Below are 19,221 nucleotides of genomic sequence, written 5' to 3'. Positions count from 1 at the left end.
TAACGGGAACAGCAGGGAGCTGGGACATTATTTTTTTTTTTTGTTGGGAGTTGAAGTCAGAGAAGTAGGAATAATTTGCCTTTTTTTCAGAGGTGAGTTTTTGAAGAGCCCTTTATTAATCAGTCCTCCGGCAACGGCAAATGTTATTTCGTCAAGGCTCTCGGTCCGTTGCAGACGCCGCCATCAAATTCAGGATTTTGGCCTTTGAGATTGGATGGAATGAGGTCGGACAAAAGACTTTCCGAGGAGCTTCACAGCCACTGTCCACCCGAGATGATCCCGGACAAAAGACTTTCCGAGGAGCTTCACAGCCACTGTCCACCCGAGATGATCCCAGGTCTCTCGAACAATTAATTTCCCGAGTGATTGGGAATGACAATCGCATAAGAGAATGCTGCCGCAGCGCCAGAACTGCCCAATTCTCCTCCCCTCGTACCTGTACTCCTCGACTGGTCGCTCAGCCTTCACAAGCCCTAAGACCTCTTGTGCTACAGGGGAAGAAACAATGCAACTCACCACTCACCCTTGTTCCAATGGTGCACGACCTGCATCAGAAAACTTGGAAAATAACGAGAACTAAAATTTTAAAAAGCATTTTCGTGAACAAAATATCATAAAAACAAAAATTATTTTAAATAATTAAAACTAACAAACCACAATTTATGTTTACAAAACTAACTATAATTAAAGTGAAAATGTCCTTTATTTTTGTCTTTTTCAATTAATTTAATACACGAGCAGATTTTAAATGTATTTATTTGGATATTAACAGCACAGACGGAAGAGAAGGTGGAACATTCATCTGGGAGCTGTAGTCCTCTTAATGTTTGCCGCATAAAAGGGAAGTCATCGAGCAGCTGCGTATTAAAAAAGAGCCAGCAGATGATGTCACTTGAGGAGGCGACTTTGCTAGTGGCCAAAACGCGAGGTAATAAATGCTTTCATTTTTTGGTTCATAGATATGAGAATAATATAGACAGTTTATTAAAAAATATATAACACAGTGTTCAACTGGGTTTAATAATTCTCAACATTAATTGAAGCCACAAATAACGCATCAGAAGTTGCCAATTTGGCAATCATGCATCTAATGGGTGGATGGGTGCATGTAATTTTAGATGCGGTACGCACTGCACTGATTGTAACAAGTCTCTGGACTCATTAAACTGTAAACTGTCTTTTCTTTTTTTAATCTTGCACATAAGTAAAACACATTAAAAAAAAATAACCAAAACTAAAACTGTTTTTGAAAAAAACTAAAACCAATTAAAGCTAACAAAGCCACCCTGAAAACTACAATTAGCTACATTGAAAAAAAAACAAGACGGGCATCCATCATTCTGATGGAACGCCACCTCTTTCTGCCATGATTACTACAGTCGGTGGTGGTGGTGCGCCCATTGTGCACAGGAAATATTAGATCTAAGCAGGAGCTGAGATTTGTCGTATCATGATCTCAACCCCGCTTCAAAGAGCTTTGCACTGCAAAATGAGGTCATTGTAGCCATTAATCGTGACTTCCTCACTTTGATTACAAAAAATGTGCATAATTTAGTTCATTTGTGTTTGTTTTGTAGGTTTGTCCATCCATTCATTATCTGAACCACTTCTCCTCACTAGGGTCGCGGGGGGTGCTGGAGCCTATCCCAGCTATCTTCGGACAGTAGGCGGGGGACACCCTGAACTGGTTGCCAGCCAATCACAGGGCACACAAACACAAACAACCATCTGCGCTCACACTCATACCTAGGGGCAATTTAGAGTGTCCAATTAACCTGCCATGCATGTCTTTGGAGTGTGGGAAGAAACCGGAGTACCCGGAAGAAACCCACGCAGGTACGGGAGAACATGCAAACTCCACACAGGAAGGCCGGAGCCCGGAATCAATCCCTGCACCTGTTTTGTAGGTTTAAGTGTTTTAAATATTGTGTTCCTGAGTTATTGTTGCTGATCAATTTGAATTTATCATTGAGTCTATTAAATTGCTCAGTTTCATATGGTTCAATTAGGAAGTCAAATATTTTCAATTTTTCAATTCAAATTTGAGACGCATAAATGCACTTTAAATCTTTTGTTCCAGACTAAAAAATAAGAATCGCTTTAATCAAAGCTGTGTACATTCTTTTTTTTCCATTTTCTTTAAAGGGGTGCCCAACCCTTACCATACTCTTGCGCCACCCCTCACTGATATTTCAAAATGGCGGCAAAGGCAGACAAACCAAACGAACAAAAGAAAATCGTCGTCTTTTGTAGGGATATCATTTTTGTCCAGGCCTGTTCCAAGAGTTAGCTTTTAAAATAAAATAATCTTGCTGAAGCACAATTCAAAAACACAGTCTTGACTTTCATTCTTTCATTTTCGCTGAATTGTATTCCTTATGCGCGGTGGTCGAATGGTTAGCACGATGGCCTCACAGTGCAGTGGGCATGGGTTCGATTCCAGCTCAGGCCTTCCTGTGAGGAATTATCATGTTCTTTCCATGCCTGCGTGGGCTTTCTCTGAGTACTCTGGTTTCCTCCCACATTCTAAAGACATGCATGGTTGGTGAATGGAGCACTCAAAATGTCCCTAGGTGTGATTGTGACTATGAACGTTTATCATTGTATGACCTGCGATTGGCTAGCAACCAGCCCAGGGTGTGCCCCGCCTGCTTCTTGAAGATAGCTGGGATAGGCTCCAGCTCCCCCTGTGACTCTTGTGAGGAGAAGCGGTTCAGATAATGCATGGATGAAAATAATTTATGCAAGTTTTTTTATAATCAAGATGAGGAAGTCATGATTAATGGCTACAATGACCACGTTTTTCAGTGCAAGGCTTTCACTTATTCTGGGATCAATACCAACTCGCTGGGAAACAGAAAGTCACGCTGTCCAACTATGTCTTGTTTTCAAAGTCATTTCCTTCAGTGTGTGATATATGGCGTCATTGTTTGAGTTGTTGGCGTCGCAGCAAACAGACCGGTTGATGGAGTAACGTAGTGCAACTCTTTGTCGTTATAAATGAATACTATTTGTAATTTAGCGTTATCAATGTCTCTTATCTTCTCAATGAAAGAAAAAATATGCTTCTTTGTAAGTATTTTATGATCTCATATTGCCATCAGCATTGAGGTGTATTCATTTATAGGGCTTCTCTTTTTACACAAGTACAGATGTTATTATTGGTTTTGTTGATTTAGGTTTTTGACTTTAGTTTCATCTTTTACCTTATGTTCCTTTGTGTCTGTCTCGTCATGCATATTGTGTCCACTTGTGTTCAGCTCCCTCCAACTGTTTGTGTCTTGTCCAAGTGTTCCTTGTTGTCTTTTTGTCAATTTGTTTGTATTTAGTTCCCTGCTTCCTTTCAGTTCCCATAGTGTCATTGTCTGCCGTCAAATGTATGTCCTCTGTTCCTTAGCATTTTTCAGTTATCCTAGTCTTAGTCATAGTTATTTTGATAGTATTTGTTACTTGATCCTAATTAGGATTTTGGATTTTCCTAGTTCTTTGTTTGCTTTTTAGTTTTCTTGGGGAAATTAAACACTTATTGTTAAAACCACCCCATGCCTCGCTTCCCTGCATTTGGGTCCTTAACCAAAAACCTGACAACGGATGTGAAAGACTCTGTGTGTAAATAATTAAATCGGGCGAGCCTTGGCCACGCCGACCAAAATTTCCCTGAAGACCTCCTAGTGGAGCATATAATTCTTCAACAAAATGGAATGATAGAGGAATAGGTTAAAGGGTGTTTAGTTGTCAGGGTCCCTTTAATGTGTTTAACCAATGTCCCCACCTTTTTTCAGTGTAAATCACTTCAATTCAATGTAACAAGACTTTTCTCAATGTAGATAGAACATTATTATTATTATTGTTAATGTTAATAATTTACTGCCCCCCCCCACACACACACACGTACTAAAAACGTGTATATTCAAAACATTTTCCAAAGGAAACAAATCGGTGGAAAATGAAATCCAATAAATTCGTGCCTTTAACCCAACCCCCCCCCCCTTTTTTTGGGCCAATAGATTGGTCGTCACTTTCCTCCAATCAAGTGGCGTGTGGGAGGAGCCAAGGCGAATCCTTTTTTTTTCTTTACCGTAATGATGTGAGAATGTGCTCTGCAGCTGTGTATCATACGTAACACACGTTGCGACCCGTTAACCTCGCGTAACATGCGTCGACGTCGCCTTTAGGTGTATTTCTAAGGGCGAGAAAGTAGTTGTGTAGCTGTTTTGGCGACCAATACGATGGAAAATGCCAATAAAGATGCCAAGACGAATCCGGCAGCGTCGGCGAATCTCCTCTCCAAATTAATTTTCTGGTAAGACATCCCGGAAATAAAACCGCAGCAGCCAGGATAACTTCATAGTAGCGCACTGTTTTTTTTTTTTCGTTTTTTTCCCCCAAGTCATTTAATAAGCCTTTTATGTAATTCATACTCACACAGGTTGCCAGCCGAACGTGACGCCACTTAGGTTTGGTGACGACCAACAACTAATAAATGTGAAATACTGAACTCATTGAAATGTGTTCCGTTCTGCGGTTTGTCATGTGTTTTGTCTTTAATTCTTTCAATCAAACCCCGGGGTCAGTGTAACTTGGCACTTCTGTCATTCACGAAATTAGCGTTCCATTGTAGTTATAGTGTTATGACCATTTTTGACATGTTCTGCTCGCCAGGTGGCTCAATCCTCTCTTCCGCGCTGGATATAAACGCAAGCTTGAGGAAGATGACATGTACCCGGTGCTGGCGGAGGACAGCTCAGAAATGCTTGGTCAGCAGCTGCAAAGGTACATTCATGATTGCTTTGAGCCTACAGAACACCATTATGATATTGCTTGTGGAAAATTACATTTAACCAACCCTGCCCAAAAAAAGAAAAAAAAACGTCTTGCATTTTATTCAATTTTCACATCACATGGTAGCCCAATTCCCAGTACTCCCATTTTATACGTGAATGATTGCAATCATAGGACTTTGACCCAATAGACTAGGGGTGTCCAAACGTTTTCTCTTAGTGCCGCCTACGGAACTATTAAAGGATGCAAGAGCTTGTTTGACATTGTTCAACTTTAATTTATTAAATTCGGTAAAACCAATCCACGAGGCAATTAAATCTATGCATCCTTTATTTTTCAACACCACTTATCCTGTTCAGGGTTGCATGGTGCTGGAACCTAACTCAGCTGACTTCGGGTGAAAGGCAGACTACATCCTGAACCGGTGACCATTCAGTCACAGGGCAGCAATTAAATATTGTTCTTACATCTTATGATGGAAAAAGCTTGTGTGATGGTCAAAAGCTTTCACTTTCCATACTTTTTCCACACAGCAGGAAATAGGTGGCAGAATGAACAATGACCGAATGAAGTGACTGATACATAGTCATCATACATTACAATCTTACAGTGCAAAATTAAATTTAACACTCAATGAAAATGACTAAACAATGAGGTGGGTGAATGCAAATGATGAATACCTCTACTTTGGGAGAGAATTCACCAACAACAAGCCCGTAATTATTAAGAACTATTTGCAAAAAGTGCACCCATGCTGGGTACTCCTTCAAACTGCCAAAGGCTCACATTAAACCGTTTGGCATAGTTGTTTTGCTAGTGTTAATTTGTAACTTGTTCATCATCAAAACACAAAGAATAACAACTGAGAATCACATATTTGTAAGTTTTTCCAATAATTGAATGGAGGAGATGGCCTCAAAAAGCTTTGCTGGGCTGCTTCTTGCGTCATCTCCATGCAGGTCGAGGCGTGATCGATGCTACTTAATTTGCAGCAGCCTCAAAGGTCATTGCTATAGCTACTGCTGCCTATTAAACACGTTGCAGTTTTTCACTCCAAAGTCAGCAATCCCTGCTACTTGCCGGCGAATAAGCTACACTTCTGTTGGGGATTGCGAGCGAGGCGTAATTAACTGAGGGAGAGACGAAGAAACCATGCTATTTGTGAAGTAACCTAATGTTAACGCGTAAGACCAAGTGCATTTCACACAGGTCTCGCTGGAACTACGCTAAAACGCAGCGTTTCCAAATTTCAACAACAAAATAGCAGACAATTTAATAAGTAAAGATTTGAGATCTTACACACATAGGTTAACAGAAAATTATTGTTACGGAGTCCCCGTACGTCAGCTGGGAGGCATGGCCTTGAAGATTAGTCCTCGTTTGCAGATTGAGGATAAGCGAAAATGGATGGCTATAATATATGGAATACATGTATCACTAATGTCATTTGCTTTCACAATACAGTCCTGAGTTTTGATTTTGACTTTTGAGATCTGCACAATGTTCTCAAAATTACACTACAGCAGAGCTCATTTTTTTAATCAATTTCTGTTTGAAAAAATTTTTATTTCACATTTTGAAGTCAATGTCTACATTTTTGGCAAAACATGTCAGCTACTGTGCCTCTTCTGAATACGTTTGATATTTGTATATAGCAGATAATAATATAATATCCCTTCAAAATAAAGTAAGAAACGGAAGAAGTTATAGTGTGTTGAAATTTTTGGCCTATATTGTGATAGATTTTTTTCCTTATTGCCCAGCTCTATAAAATGTTATCCCATCTTATTTGTGATTACAATCCAATGCATGAAACATGTCCATGGTACAAAACAGAGAGAATCCCACCCTCTTTGATTACCAACCTTGGGGTTTAGGTGTTTTGCATTTTTCTCTGTGATTGAAGCCAGTACATAGTAACTACCCTCGTTAAGTTTTTGTCAAAGATTTGTAATAAGATAGTGCAAGTACATAGTACAAGAGTGATGTCTGATGTTTAACGACAAGACCAATTCAGAGGAACAACCTGTGGTTAATGACTCACTCGTAGTCCCGGCACATCTTTTTAGATTGTGCAGGCATTGGAAAAACCTTCCATTTCCCAAATCATCACTTTTCAGGAAACAAAAACTGACTTATTTGGGGAGCCTTTCACGTTGTATCTTGTCGATAAAAATGCAAGTTTTGATTTATGAGAGAATATTAAATTGATGATGAAATTTTGACATAGGAGGTTTCGGCCCAATGCCAGCAATATACCAATGTAATAACTGGAAGACCATAGTTTCTTTTTCTGTTTTAAACAAGGACATCTTTCAGTTACCGCTGTGTAACCGTGGAATTCAATTTGAACTAGGAGCGTAAACCATGAAATTTATTGGTGATCTCAGTCTAGGCCAGTAACATAATGTTTTTAATCCCAATTCCTCACTATGTTAGTAACTGCCAGTGTTTTGGTGGCTGTGCAAAAGGAGATTTCCCAGCCATTTCATGGCACGCAGCTGCATTTCCAATGTGGAATTATCTGTGTAGCAGCTGATAATGTGAATGAAACTCATCGTTAGGGATGGGTATCTGTTACAGTGTGCTAAAAAAACAGAATTATTGCAGTAATGATGAGATTTTATCAACACTACTACTCTTAACAAAACTGCTTTTCGATCCGGTTCCTTACTGATATTCTCATCAGTACTTTTTTTTCTTAGAAAACACTGAAACTAAACACAGCTTTTTCTTTTCTTTTTTTTTTAAGTAAACCTTTTGATTGTGTTTGGATGATAAGCATAAACATAAAACATTGCGGCACTCTGAAGGTCTGTACATGATGCATTCCACCGGCACGTGGCGCAAAACAACAAATCATTGGCAACTCGCCATACTCAAACAAGTGCAGACGTATAACTCAGCTGGTAAGATGCCCCTGTCCCCGTTAAGGAGCAGAAGTGAGAATGTTCTTAGCCAGAAAAGCCAGTCAACCATCGCACAACACTGGTCATACATCTAGGAGTTTTTTTCTAAAATGACTGGATGCGCTGCAACAGTTCATGCCACCAGCAAATGGCTTTAAAAAAAAACACAGTCAAACTTGAAATAGCATACTTAAGGTAAACTGGAAGTTTATTATCAAAGCGTGTTGAATGGACAAGACTTAGATTTAATATGGTTTGCTATGACTGGGTTATGTACTAAGTGAGACATGCCGTGGTTTGTTGGCAGGCAAAAGGCTTTGATTTGTGGACTCTGTGTGACATTTGATGGAGCAGAACTTGCCATGACTACCGGTAGTTCACTATTGTAATGATGCAAAAAGACATTTATTGACAGAGTTAGATGACAAAACGGGTCAAAAGTAATTAGTATAACAATAATATATCTTCACGTAACAACAGACCAGTAAATTCAGATTTGGCTAATGTCAATTTTGCATACGTGTTACATATCGCAATGAATTACATCTGAATTTATAGATTTTGGGATGGGGTTAATTATTATTATATCACAAATGCAAGATTAAACTAGTGTTTAAGCTATCAGGGCGCTTAGAACATCTTGAAAAGAAAATGTTTGACTTGACTTGCGCTATAATTCATTTATATTTTTCTACATGCATTAATTTTACTTTTATACTTCAAGTAGTTTTAAAATTACATTACTTTTATACTTTTACTGAAATAAAAAGATGGCGTTGATGCTCCAAAGTATTTTTCTATACATCTGCTTGAATAATGAAAGTGGATACTTTTGACAGCTCTGCTTTCAAACAAACAATTTAGAGAGAGGAAAACGTGCGGAGTAGCAAGGCTGGAACATGCAGTTGGGCTGCAAAAAGCACTTCTGTGACGTGAGATGCACAGTTTCTATACGTTTGTCTCCTCTGACATTTTAATGATTGATCAAACTTGTGATAACGTGCATTGCTAGTATATGTGTGAGTGCATTCAAGGCCGCTGACTTTGCGGCCTGGGCACAAAAAACGATGACGCTGTGACAGCGCGCCATCGATAAACACCGAAATACTGCTGCTTGAAAATAATAGTGCATGTACATTCAAATGCAACGCTTAGGCCAACCAATCACAAACCTCATTTCATGCTGGCTGTGGCACGCATGCCAGTGACAAATCCGAGGGCGGGTGCAATGAATGCATTGTACACGGGGAGTTCCAGGCGTAATTTGATGGATTTAGTGAAAAAAGAAGAAAAAAAGGAAATTATCATTATTTGGAGTTATTTTAGATGAAACAAGAGAGACTGAACCAGAGTGTTGTCCTTATGCTCACATTACGTTACAGTATGTTACTTGAAACACGTTTTTAGTGCATTGAGCAACATGATAAAATTGTGAGAGGTCCTGTCTGAATCCAGGCATGATACAGGACGATGGTGTTTCTCTGTGAAAGAATCTGTTAAAGTTCCACCGTTGCAGTCGTGCACGAATGTGGTTGTTAATAGAGTAATAATAATTGGATCCTCCATGCATTTCATGTGCCCTCCTCAAGACTGAGATTTGGTGACAGGTCAGAGTATGAATTTCCAAGGATCTCTTTATTATGAGGTACCATGCATCTGTCAGTTTGAAGAAAGTTTATAAGTAACCATGCAGGCAAACCATATGGCCTATAGATCTCTTATTACCATGTCTTAAAAAAAAAAAACTTGACCAATAAAATGACAATTTTCACATTATCTCATGTGTGTCAAAAAGAGAGCTCATGACCATCTCTGAAGATCAGAAAGAGTTCTTCGCGTTAAAACATAAAAATACATCATGCATTTATTTTTCTTTGCCAAAAGTCATTTGTGGTGATAAGAATTTTGTTATTTAATGTTGTATGCTTCTTGCGTCAGTTGGTGGTCATATAAATACCGTATTTTCGGGGCCATAGGGCGCTCTTTAAAGTCCCTAATCTTGCCCAAAACAAACAAAGCGCCTTGTAAAGCGGCGCGCCCATTATATGGACTGAGCATCACTCTCGACCATCAACCCTTTTACTCATTGGGCTGTACGGAGTGCATGTTAGCATACCCTGCTGGTCAAAGTCTGAGTCATCTATGCTTCAAATTGACCGTGACTTATACATTACGTGACTATGGTATTTGGGTGATGGTGTAGGAGAAAGCTGGACAAAAGGGCAGCTGTCCACAATGTTGGAGTCTGTCTTATCATTTATGTTATTGCAAGCAAGAAACGTCCCAGGTTTAGACAACATACTGAAAAAAGCCCAAAGCACAACAGCACATCTCTCTAAACAGCCATGCACATCTCTCTAAACAGCCATATGATTGGCTGAGTCTGAGTGGCTCCCAAGAAGCCATTTCTGTAATTGTTATTTTTATTTCTTTTGGGTATATTGATGGCATGAGATACATGTTTTGTGTTAATCCTATTTCTTTGTTTCATTGTTTGCTTGTATGCTGAGTTTTTTTGGTTTTGATTTGAAACCGTGACTCTAAGGCAGCAGTTGGCAACCCGCGGCTCCGGAGCCTCATGCGGCTCTTTCATCCTCATAATGCGGCTGTGATTGGCTTGGGAAAATAAATTACAATTTTTTTTTTATTTTATTTAATTGAAGTGTGTTTTATTTGTGTTAGTTTTTATATTCTTTTAGTTCTAAATTTGAAGATTATTGTGATCTTGAAATATTAAAATATTAATTAAATTATTTTATATTATTTTTGTCACGATCCGTCTGTTGCGCTCCCAGCGAGTGGGCGTGGCCCGGCGGCTCCGCTCCCGGAAGCGGCCACGAGCCGGACGCGCTCCCGATCGCCACAGCTGCGCCTCATTGGGACTCTGATTACGGACTATTTAAGCGTTGCTCATGCGCTTGCTCATGGTCTTGTTCATAGTTTGTTCTCCTCGTGAATTGCTCTCGTTTTTGTCATTTGCGTATTTTGTCCTTGGTTTGCTCACAGCTACTTTACGGCTCGCTTTAAGTTTTCTCGTTCCAATTGGTCTTGTCTTCACCCTTTTTGTGGTAAGCATTGTTTTTTGGTTCCTTGCGTTGCAAGCGATTTCTGTTCTTTCCTTATTTATTTCCTGGAGTGACCGGGTCACCCAGCGTTTTCCGTTTCGCCCTCCCGGCGGTGGTAATCATAGAACCCTTGCGGTTAGTAAATTTATAAATATTGATCCTATAGTGATTATTGTGTGTTGCTTGTCGGCCTTCAATAAACGCCCTGTCAATCCTACCTCCTGAGTCTGCGCTTAAGGGTCCACCTTACACCGCTTCAGGCTGGGAAGCGGTCCTGACAATTTTTTCGTCGCTCAAAATAGACGTCACATAATTTTCTCCGTAGCACTTCATAAGACATAACCACACTATAGTTGTTGATACAAAGTGTAAAGGTAAGAAAAAGCAATATATACAGTGTTATCTTCATTTTAGATAAGATAAATGGATATAAGGATGACGCCTCATGGCATTTTTCTGCTTTCGTTTGCTACATGGACAATTTAAATTCAGCTTTTTAATTTATTTGAAAGAGACATTCATTGTTATTATTTTTCAAGAATTCAAAATGTTCAAAATGTGTTCATTAAATGAATAAAATGTAATTTTCTCTGTAGCACGTGGATTTCATAAGAAACATGCTGCGGTAAAGTAGTAGAAGTTTTTTTTTTTTTCATTTTAGATGTGCGGCTCCCAGTGTTTTCTTTTCCGTGGAAATCGGGTTCAAATGGCTCTTTCGGTGTCAAAGGTTGCCTGCTCTAAGGAGTGTGGTGACCAGTGACGTCCCTCCCCTGACGTTGTCTAGTAGACTATTGCCATAACACCTTTTATTGGTTAGAGTCAGTGTTATTGACAGTGATTCCTTATAGTTTCAGGACATCTGCCATTAAAACGGGGTGATACCTCTGGCAGCGATCCCTTAGGGGTTTGAGTCCTGGTGAGCTGGCATCAGTTAGCGCAAGCAGCTGAGGGAACGCGAGCAGCTGAGGGAACGCGAGCAGCTGAGGGAGCGCGAGCAGCTGAGCGCGAGCAGCTGAGCTAGCGCGAGCAGCTGAGCGCGAGCAGCTGAGCTAGCGCGAGCAGCTGAGCGCGAGCAGCTGAGCTAGCGTGTGCAGCTCGCGAGCAACTGAGCTAGCGCGCAGCTGAGCTAGCGCGACCAGCTCGCTAGCTGAACTAGCGCAAGCAGCTCGCTAGCCTCAGCTAGCGTGAGCAGCTGAGCTAGCGTGAGCAGTTCGCTAGCTGAGCTAGCGCGAGCAGCTGAGCTAGCGCCTTGTCGTGCGGCGTGCCTAGTCTATGCATAAAATACGTAAATAGCACCCTCAACTGGTGTTGCGCCCTTTAATGCAGCGCGTCTTATGGCCGTAAAAATACGGTAATATGGTCGCTTCTCCCTTCTCCATTCTTTTAATCCCTTTTATGGGCTTTGTTTGCTTTGTTTGTTGGCATTTGCGCTGGTCGCAATCTGAGCTAGAGCAGAGCATGTGACCGTTTTACCCTTGGCAACCAGATAAATCACCTGAGTGACTCTTCCTACTATTTTCTTCACAGATATTGGGATCATGAGGTCCAGGAAGCCACCAAAGAATTGCGGAAGCCAAAACTCTCAAGAGTCATCATCAGGTGTTTTTGGAAGATCTATTCAGTGCTAGGATTGTTTACCCTTGTTGAGGTCAGTTTTGGAGTTCAAATTGAGCAACTAAAACATTCACAGGCATAAAAATGTGTAGGCATTGTATAACCACAGATTAGAATCAGAGAATCCGGTAACACGAGTGTAGCAATTTTTTTTCACAAGAACTTGCTTCCTCTATGTCAGGAGGTGATAAAGGTGATCCAGCCGGTCCTTCTGGGGTACATGATCCGCTATTTTGAGGATTATGACCCGCACAATAAAGCAGCCTTGAATGAGAGCCTCGGCTACGCAGCCGGGCTTTCAATCTGTACCATCGGCTTGAATCTGCTGCATCATCTCTACTTCTTCCACGTCCAGCGAGTTGGCATGAAAATCCGAGTTGCCATGTGTCACATGATCTACAAAAAGGTAGGCGTATTTTAATGAGACAAGAAAGCCTCTGCTGATTGTTGAAGTGCTGCCACATTCTGTCCCAGACATGTTCATTATTTAAAGTTGTGACGTCTCCATTTTGGCAGTCAGATACACTAGTCAAAGGATTGGACACAATTTCTTATTCAACTGCATGAGAAAATATGTTGAAACTTATGACTGTTGGTACCGTTGACCCAGATATTGCTAAACTAAACTGTACCACTTTGCTTACATTTGGGATATTTGATTGAATTTGTTTTTTGCTGAACTGAATTTGTTTTTCAAAACTAGGCCTTGTGTCTCAGTTGTTCTGCAATGAGAAAGACCACTACAGGTCAGATTGTGAACCTGCTTTCCAATGATGTCAACCGGTTTGATGATGTAAGTTGCTTAATAAGCCAGCAACAAGTAGTCCAGTACAGCATGAAAGTTATTGTAATGAAAAAGAGTTTTCGTGTCTCCCCTGTCATATTGTCATTACCTGCCCACAATGTACAGAATTAGATACACATGGAATTCATGTGTAGCAGGATAACGATTTGTTGGTTATGGTTATTTGATTTCAGTTCTAGGAATGTGTGATGAGATTAGGATCTTGATCTGCCTTTTCCCGAGGATATTGTTTTTTTTTTTTCTGTCCCAGGTAACAATCTTCCTGCACTTCCTGTGGGTAGGGCCACTCCAGGCAGCTGCTGTGGTTGGACTCTTGTGGCTTGAAATTGGGCCATCTTGCCTGGCAGGCATGGTGGTCCTCATGTTCCTAATGCCCGTGCAGACCCTGTTCGGGAGGCTGTTCTCCAAATTCAGGTATCGCATTTTAGAAATTCCTGACTTTGATTCCTACAACCGAAGCCAGGAAAATCCACTATCCAAGAACACCGTTAAGAATAGGTTGAGGATAACACTTCACAAAATTGGGTTCCATTTCCACCCAACTAAAATAACAACATAAAATTATTCACAGTGAAATCTCTATAGTGTAATAACCCGAATTCATACAATTTGTAATTCCACTAGATTTTGGTGGAGAACTATGCCTGTTTTTATTTTAAAGGATGGTAATAATAACTTGTTCATATAATATGACAATTAATGTTATAATGTAATTATGAACATTACCTGTACTGTAAAGCAGAGGTCCCCAACCACACAGATGAAAAAGAAAACTTGCCGCACGTCTGACTTATTTATTATTTGAGGCTATAAAATATCTTATTTTGAAAAGTGACAGGCTTTTCTCCGTTGCATCCATCTATAATTGAGTCATGACAAAGCTTTGACCCGTGATCTGTACGGCTCAAGCACCACGGCCTTTGACCGGGCACGATCCGCCGGCAGCATTTTCCAATGGTAAAATGCGCTACATACTGAATACAAACCCATCTTAAGTTGATCTGAATTCCAAAACGCAATGTGTTTGACCTTAGAATTTCCACTGTATAGTATTTGTTTCATTTATTTACGACCTTAAATTTACTTAAGAATCAATTTGTTCACATTAGTAGTACTCAGTTTACCCCAACTTTGTGTTTGTGCTGTCTTTCAAAATGGGGAATTGGCAAAATTCTTTTATGTAGATTTTTCTTCTAAATTTGACACACCGCAGAGAAAATCCTTCATGTTTGGATGAAGCCGCTCATCATTGGCCTGTCACTATAACACAATTTGCTTGATGATAAATTGCCCCAGAATTATTCCGATAAACGATAATATTGTGCTTTTCTTACCATTTTTTTCCAGCTAATGATTATGGCATAATATTGCAATTACACCCTTTTAAAGATAAACACACTTTTATTTCTTGAGAATATTTCTCAAGAAAATTGGAACAATATAATGAAAAAGAGTAAATATTCAAAATAAATAATCAAAACCACCAAAAAGCTCAAACAGTCCGCTAGTCTGTTTTGAGGGTGTTGAAACCAAAGTGAGTAGCATTTATTCCAGCATGTGGCCGGGTACACAATAAGGATTTTTCGAATCTTAAAGGATTTTATCTACCCTTTGCAGACCCCCATCTTCTTTCATTAATCAAAGGAATTCCTTGATTGGCCACGTTCTGTCAACTCTGCTTCCCCAGCATACGTGAAATTTTTAGTCGTAAATATTAAACACGTTAATTATTTCAGATTGTCAGCACCGACTGGGTTTGGACCTTATATATCAAGAAAAAAACACTCTTAACGCACCTCATTCATAAGCATAAGTTTATGAGACAATTTTGTAAGACATAAGATCCTTGGTCGGAAGGGGCAAAATTGGGATAATAACAGACCTACTGTCTTTGTTTGTACCCAGTCTAAAATAGACTTTTGTGTGCGATTTGGGAGCACCAACAACATGAGCAGAATTAATTCACACCTTTAATTATGACATGGAAACCAGAGTCAATCGTGAGGCCGATGACAATTTTCTGGCCAATCACCGATATTCGATCTTTAAAATGGCTGACCTGCCAAACCAATTTTTGACGATCCAATTACAATGAAGTTGTGACGTTGTGTTAAACAAATAAAAACACAAGATATATAATGATTTGCAAATCAAGGTCAACCAATATTTAATTAATACACTACAAAGAGATTTAATTTTTGAAACGATGAACTTTATTGTTTATTAGAAAATAATAATTAACTTTGAATTTTTATGGCTAGATCACATTCCAAAAATGCGAGGACAGGGTCATTTTTCACCTTTTCTTTTAACATTAAATCAACGTTTGGGAACTAATTGTTGAAGCTTTGTATGTTGTTGAAGCTTTGTATGTTGTTCAACAGTCCCAGGTCTCCATTGTCATATTTTACACTTCATAATGTGCTACACATTTTCAAATGGAGACAGGTCTGGACTGCAGGCAGGCCAGTTTAGCACCCACACTCTTTTACTACAAAGCCAACGTGCATGTAACGTGCAGAATGTGGTTTGGCATTGTATTCCTAAAATAAGCAGGGGTCGTCCATGAAAAAGTCATTGCTTGGATGGCAGTTTTTCCAAAATCTGTATATACCCTTCACCATTAATGGTGCCTTCACAGATGTGTCAGTCCCTCATGCCATATAGCCCCATGCCATCACAGATGCTATCTTTTAACTTTGCGTCCATTACAGTACTGATGGTTCGTTTCCTTTTTGACACAGAGGACACGACGGCCACAATTTCTAAAAAGAATTTAAAATATGGACTCGTCTTTTTTCACTTTGGATTGAGCCCTCAAATTTCTCAATCTTTTTTGGGATCATGTTCCAGGCATAGAATTCCATATGAATGATTATTTGCTAAAAATAATGCGGTTCATCAGTTTGAACATAAAATATCTTATCTTAGTTGCGTATTCATTTATATATAGGTTGAACACGATTTGCAAATCATTCTGTTAAGAATGTGTGTGTGTAGCAAAGTGGACCCAACACAACCGACATAGGCAGAGATCAAACAAAGTAGAGTTTATTTAACTCAGGGAGCACGTCAGACGTGAGTAAGAATAAACAAAAAAAAATAAAACACACTAAACAAGCCGCCAAAAAACGGAGAAAGACAAAGCGAATACTTATGAGATAAAAGGAAAGACTCAGCCACAAGGGAACACTAATATTACTAGAATGAGAACTAACCTACTCAAGGCATGGCATGTGGAAACTATTGACGGAAAACAGGAATAACAAGAGGTACAAATGTGCACTGGGAATTGGCAACTAAACACAGTATTCCGGCGCCTAGCTCCTCCAGCGTTTAAGAAGCCAACTAAGGAAGATGACCAGCAGGTGCGCGCTGTAGACTCCAGCGATCACAATGAAAAACAATCAGATCTGCAAACAATCTACATCACAACAAATTGCACTCTGATTTTATTGATTAACATCACGTCCAAACTTCATTGGAATTGCATTTGTGAATCATTGAACAATACTGGAAGATAATACAATGTTATTTTATTTTATTTTATTTATTTATTTTCACTGTTCGTGAAGTAGTTCCCTGAATAAAAATGAAAAGACTATTGGTTATAGCAGGAGAGGACAGTGGATGACTTTTTCAGACCTCTGCATAAGGAGATGAGATCAGTGGACGAGATGGGTTTTATTTTAAGGGATGGGCTGATTACGACCTCAAAAATGAAGAAGGTTGGCCCCGGTTCAGATCCTTACCGATTGATCAGTTCACTCCTCCTCTAAACATTGTTGAAGTTGCTCGATGATACAATGCAAAAGCAGTGCGATAGCCACATGCTGGACAGACACTGATCTATTTGGATCTTGTGTTCAGCTGTTGTGATAAACTTATCCATATCACACACACACACACACGACCACCCGTACCTTGCAGAACAGCAACGTGATGTGTTTTTATATACCCGATTCACTAACTATTCTCTTATTTATCTAATTTATATATTTAGCTGAATTATTGTTGTATTGCACTGGAGAGGGGAGCTCTCTAATCTCGTTGCACACTTGAGTACAATGACAATAAAGGGATTTCTGATTCTGATTCTGATCATGGATGGAAGCTGGATGAAAACCTGTGACAGAGCGCAGGACCTCAGACTGGGGTGAAAGTTTAACGTCCAACAATATAAAAGTCCCTAAGCACACAACCAAGACAAGGAAACTCTGTGAATGACATTGAATGGTCAAGCCGGAGCCCGGACTTGAGAGGTGCTGCAAAGAGGAATGATGAAACTGCCCAAGGAATATGTGATGTCTTTTTCTTTCCAATTAATTTTCAAACTTTTTCACATTGTCATTTTGGGGTGTTGTATGTAGAATTTTGAGGAGAAACAAATAATTGATTCCATTTTGGGATGAGGCTGTAACATAAAATGTGAAAAAAGTGAAATGCTGTGTATACATTCTAGCTGCACTGTATTTTCAAAAATATAGTGCATTTAGAAATAAATGTCTGAATTGACTTTGCATGGTTTTGAATGTGACCTTTTTTCCACTTAATTTACTCCCCCTCTTCTGCAGGAGTAGGACGGCCATTCTTACTGACAGCAGGATCCGCACAATGAATGAGGTGGTGTCTGGAATTAGGATCATCAAGATGTATGCCTGGGAGAAACCATTTGCTGCTTTGGTGTCAGATGTCAGAAGGTGAAATTTATGTTCCGTCACAGCCGGGGGTTGTTGAATAATCAGGAGAAAGCGTTTAGACTTGTGAGATCCGTGCAAGACGCTTCATTGTTGAACTGTGATGTCATCTTCACCTCAGCTAAGGTCTTTGGAACATATCCATGTGTGCACTCGACCCCGACATTAGACACATCTGTACAATCTATTTGTGTCTCTGAATGAAAATTAGTCTGTTTTTTTTTTTTCACAAAATCTCCCTGGATAGACTCCAGTTTACCCTTGTTGCTCAACAGGGTACATGGTAGAAAATATTTGGATCGGATGGTTGGCGTTTGATACTTCAAACTGTATACAGGACGTTGGACAGTGGTTGCATAGACAAAAAATCGATTGTGCCGGTGTACCTAAAAAAATGGTCATGGTAAAAGTCATTACTCTGTTCCCCCTATCAGTCAGTCTTTTGTCTGTTAAAGGAATACTTAACTAATTTAGCAATTTTCAGCAGTAAAAAAGTTAATATTTTGTCATTTTGATGTCATTTTCAGTCCAGCAAGTGGCAAAATGAGTTTTAAAGGTGTTAATTATATACAATAGAAACAAATATGAACCTTTTACTGCTGAAAGTGGCTAAATTGGTAAAGTATCTCTTCAATTTATGTGCTCCTCCTCCTCATCACCATCATCATTATCACCAGTATCATCTTCCTCCATTCTCTGTAGGAAAGAAATCTACCAGATCATGATGAGCTCATATTTGCGCGGCCTCAACATGGCATCCTTCTTCTGTGCCAGCAAGATCATCGTCTTCATCACCTTCACCCTCTATGTCCTGTTGGGGAACAAAATCTCAGCCAGCCGAGTCTTTGTGACTGTGTCACTGTACACGGCAGTGCGCCTCACTGTCACGCTCTTCTTTCCCAGCGCCATAGAGAAACTCTATGAGAGCCGTGTCAGCATTCAGAGGATCCAGGTCCGTCGCTGTATAATCATCTCGGCGTTTGAACTATGGACTCCCATTTATGGGATTTTATAGGATTTTTTTTGACAGGCATTGGTGCCATCTCTTATCATTGAATTTCAGTTGATCATGTGAGAACTTCCATCTGTCACGCCAACTGTAGCTAATCATTCAGCAGCAGTTTATGTTCTTATTGTATCAAAGACATGCATAATTTTGCCCTTTTTCTTATCTGTTTTGTTCAAGGAGTTCTTGTTGCTGGATGAGATGACAAAGACGAGTGCTCCTCTGTCACTTGCAGAGAAGCAAGATTCTGCTATTGAGATCCAGGACCTGATGTGCTACTGGGACAAGGTTTGTAATAGACCCACTACACTACACCCACCGTCCACAATAGTCTAATGAGGTT

At 39.8% G+C, this 19,221-nt stretch overlaps 1 protein-coding gene across 1 annotated transcript in view; it reads left to right on the top strand.

Annotated features, from left to right (window-relative positions):
- The first annotated feature begins 4,070 nt into the window (after positions 1-4,070).
- abcc4 (ATP binding cassette subfamily C member 4 (PEL blood group)) overlaps positions 4,071-19,221 on the top strand; it is a 30,918-nt gene continuing 15,767 nt past the window's right edge. The window contains exons 1-9 of the mRNA XM_088289995.1: positions 4,071-4,303; positions 4,663-4,773; positions 12,284-12,404; positions 12,552-12,776; positions 13,074-13,163; positions 13,426-13,589; positions 17,750-17,875; positions 18,575-18,824; positions 19,059-19,166. Coding sequence (XP_088146121.1) covers positions 4,230-4,303; positions 4,663-4,773; positions 12,284-12,404; positions 12,552-12,776; positions 13,074-13,163; positions 13,426-13,589; positions 17,750-17,875; positions 18,575-18,824; positions 19,059-19,166 — 1,269 coding nt within the window. The 5' untranslated portion in view covers positions 4,071-4,229. The remainder of the gene's footprint in view (positions 4,304-4,662; positions 4,774-12,283; positions 12,405-12,551; positions 12,777-13,073; positions 13,164-13,425; positions 13,590-17,749; positions 17,876-18,574; positions 18,825-19,058; positions 19,167-19,221) is intronic.

Source organism: Idiotropiscis lumnitzeri, chromosome 3 (assembly GCF_059441095.1).
Source record: "Idiotropiscis lumnitzeri isolate Australia: NSW breed Sydney's pygmy pipehorse chromosome 3, RoL_Ilum_1.0, whole genome shotgun sequence".
NCBI classification, from domain to species: domain Eukaryota; kingdom Metazoa; phylum Chordata; class Actinopteri; order Syngnathiformes; family Syngnathidae; genus Idiotropiscis; species Idiotropiscis lumnitzeri.
The sequence above is the reverse complement of the archived record's forward strand: the minus strand, read 5'-3'. Positions and strand labels throughout refer to the sequence as shown.